At 44.4% G+C, this 2,500-nt stretch overlaps 1 protein-coding gene across 1 annotated transcript in view; it reads right to left on the bottom strand.

Moving 5' to 3' along the window:
- The window catches only part of LOC125040927, a 160,135-nt gene that overhangs the window by 1,223 nt on the left and 156,412 nt on the right, over positions 1-2,500 (bottom strand). Inside the window, exons 3-6 of the mRNA XM_047635725.1 lie at positions 1,854-1,987; positions 1,084-1,232; positions 440-634; positions 1-135 (exon numbers count right to left, since the gene is read on the bottom strand). The exon at positions 1-135 is cut by the window's left edge and continues 1,223 nt beyond it. Of these exons, the coding sequence (XP_047491681.1) occupies positions 1-135; positions 440-634; positions 1,084-1,232; positions 1,854-1,987 (613 nt within the window). The remainder of the gene's footprint in view (positions 136-439; positions 635-1,083; positions 1,233-1,853; positions 1,988-2,500) is intronic.

Here is a 2,500-nt window from a genome sequence, read left to right as displayed (position 1 = left end):
AGGTCCGAGTAGGCGCAGGCGTTGGTGCACAGCTTGCACTCCGGCTTCCGACACACCGAGCGGCAGGCATCCGGGCATTTCCGACACGAGCGACCTTGGGTGTACGGTCTGCTGAGCCGTCGCGGGTCGTTGCCCCTGGGGACAGGTGAGCACAGGTCATCAGGCCAATTTAACAAAGGAGGCTCAAAACCAGTCCAGTCTGGCTCAAATATTTAGGATTAATTATAACAGTTACATGGCAAAAAAAAAAAAAAAAAAAAAAAAAAAAAAAAATCCAGCTGATTTAGCTTACTCTCAATTATAACATTAATTCAATCTTTAAGGTACTTACACAGAAACGACGGACCGACAGAAAATAAACTAAAACACTAAAACAGTCTCTATACTCAACGGTCATCCCACACGCTAGAAACGCAAGGAATCAGGCACTAGCACTCACGAGGGGCAGTAGTTGCACACGTATCTGAAGAAGGTCTTCCCGCCGGGCTCGGAGCACTCAGCGAAGCCGCAGCCGACCTGGTGGGAGTTGTACCACGCCATCTGGGTGTAGGCCGAGACGGCGCTGGAGTTGTTGCTCTCGCCCCCGTACGTGAAGGAACGGCGCCCACTCCACCAGTTGTGCATCACGAAGCTCCTGGAAGGTGGAGGAGGAGGGTTAGAGTGTCGTTTTGTCTAACTGTCAACAGGTTCGCGGTAAACACCCGCCTGTGAAACTCTTCGTTCATGAAGACAAAAAAGGAGACTTCGTCAAGTCTACTCTTCCTCCTGTGATATTGAGTGTGATAATGATTTTCATCATTATCACACTCATCCTCATTCTCATCATTAATATCATCCTCTCCTTTCTCTTCATATTATTATTACTATTATTATTATCATTATTATTATCATAATTATTATTGTTATTACTATCATTATCATCATCAGTATTATTATTACCATTACTATTATCATCCCCATCATAATTATTCCCATCATCACCATCATTATCATTCCTTCCTCTCCTCCTCTTCTTCCTCTAATCTACCCCATTCCTCCCCCTCCTCCCCCGATCCTCCTACTCCTCGAGAGAAGTGTCCTCACCAATGGCGCTTCCTGGGCGACACCATGACGTTCTGTCCGCAGGCGCCGTAGCGGGACGTCCACCTGACACTCGGGTGGTCCGACTCCGAGTCCGATCCGCACTGCTCCGCCCACGCCTGCGCCTGCTCCGCCGCCGTGTCGTACCAGGCCTGAAATCGCGTCGGGAAATAAGGTGGCGTTGGGACGGGAGGCGGTCCTTGGTTATGGTTGGCGGGAAAGGGAAGCGGTTAAGTGGGTTTATCTGTGTATATTTCCATAGTAGTTGTAGCGATGGTAATGAAAGCAGTAGTGACTACAACAATACATATGAAAGGTACAGAGACATTTAATATCTAAGACCTTTCCATTCGACTCACCGCTCTCTCACTCTCTGTCTGTCTGTCTGTCTGTCTCTCTCTCTCTCTCTCTCTCTCTCTCTCTCTCTCTCTCTCTCTCTCTCTCTCTCTCTCTCTCTCTCTCTCTCTCTCTCTCTCTCACTCACTCACGCACTCAATAACTCACTCACTCACTTATTCACTCACTCACACTGTATTTCTCTTTCTCTCATTTTCCAATTATATATCTACATAAATACAACGCAGATAACGACTACACTCTTCTCTTTCATACAGACAACAACCTACTACTACAACTACTACTACTACTACTACAATTACCACTACCGCTCTACTACCATAACAACCACTTTGATAAAAAAGAAAAGAAAAGCCTCACTATATCCCATTCCCATATTCTCACATCAACAAAATCGTCACACCCTTTACACTTACCATCGCTAACATGTCGGCGGCCGTCGGGGTGACTTTGGCCCGCAGGAGATTGTGAAGTCTGACGATATGCTTCTGTACCTTGGGCTGCTGCGTGTCTACTGACCTGTACTGAATCCCCGCTGGCCATCCGGGTCCTGGGGAGGAGATAGAAAAAAAAAAAATAGCGATTAACTTTCGGGTGGAAATATTGGCTTTCGAGTTGTTTGAAAAATCGGAGAGTGGAAGGTGTTTATGAAGTTCTGTTTGAGAAGGCGTTCCTATGATGGAGCGTGGTGGTGGTGGTCAGGGGGTGAGAGAGCGTTTTGGTAGCGAGTCGATATATATAATATCTCAAGTGGTTATTGAGTAAATAAATAAGAAAATAAATAACCATAAGATCAGTAATAACAGCGATCCGATGGCGCACCATGATCACGAATACAAATTGGGTCTAGTCTACTGTATCAAATTATTTATACATGGGTGTGTATTTATACATGGGTGTGTTCGCACACAGAAGCTTAGATTGGGTGTGTCCTTATATATATGCATGTATGTATGTATGTATATGTATGCGTGTATATATATGTATATATACACATACATATATATATATATATATATATATATATATATATATATATATATATATATATGTACTGTACATA

The sequence above is a fragment of the Penaeus chinensis genome, chromosome 29 (assembly GCF_019202785.1).
Source record: "Penaeus chinensis breed Huanghai No. 1 chromosome 29, ASM1920278v2, whole genome shotgun sequence".
Taxonomy (NCBI): Eukaryota; Metazoa; Arthropoda; class Malacostraca; order Decapoda; family Penaeidae; genus Penaeus; species Penaeus chinensis.
The sequence above is the reverse complement of the archived record's forward strand: the minus strand, read 5'-3'. Positions and strand labels throughout refer to the sequence as shown.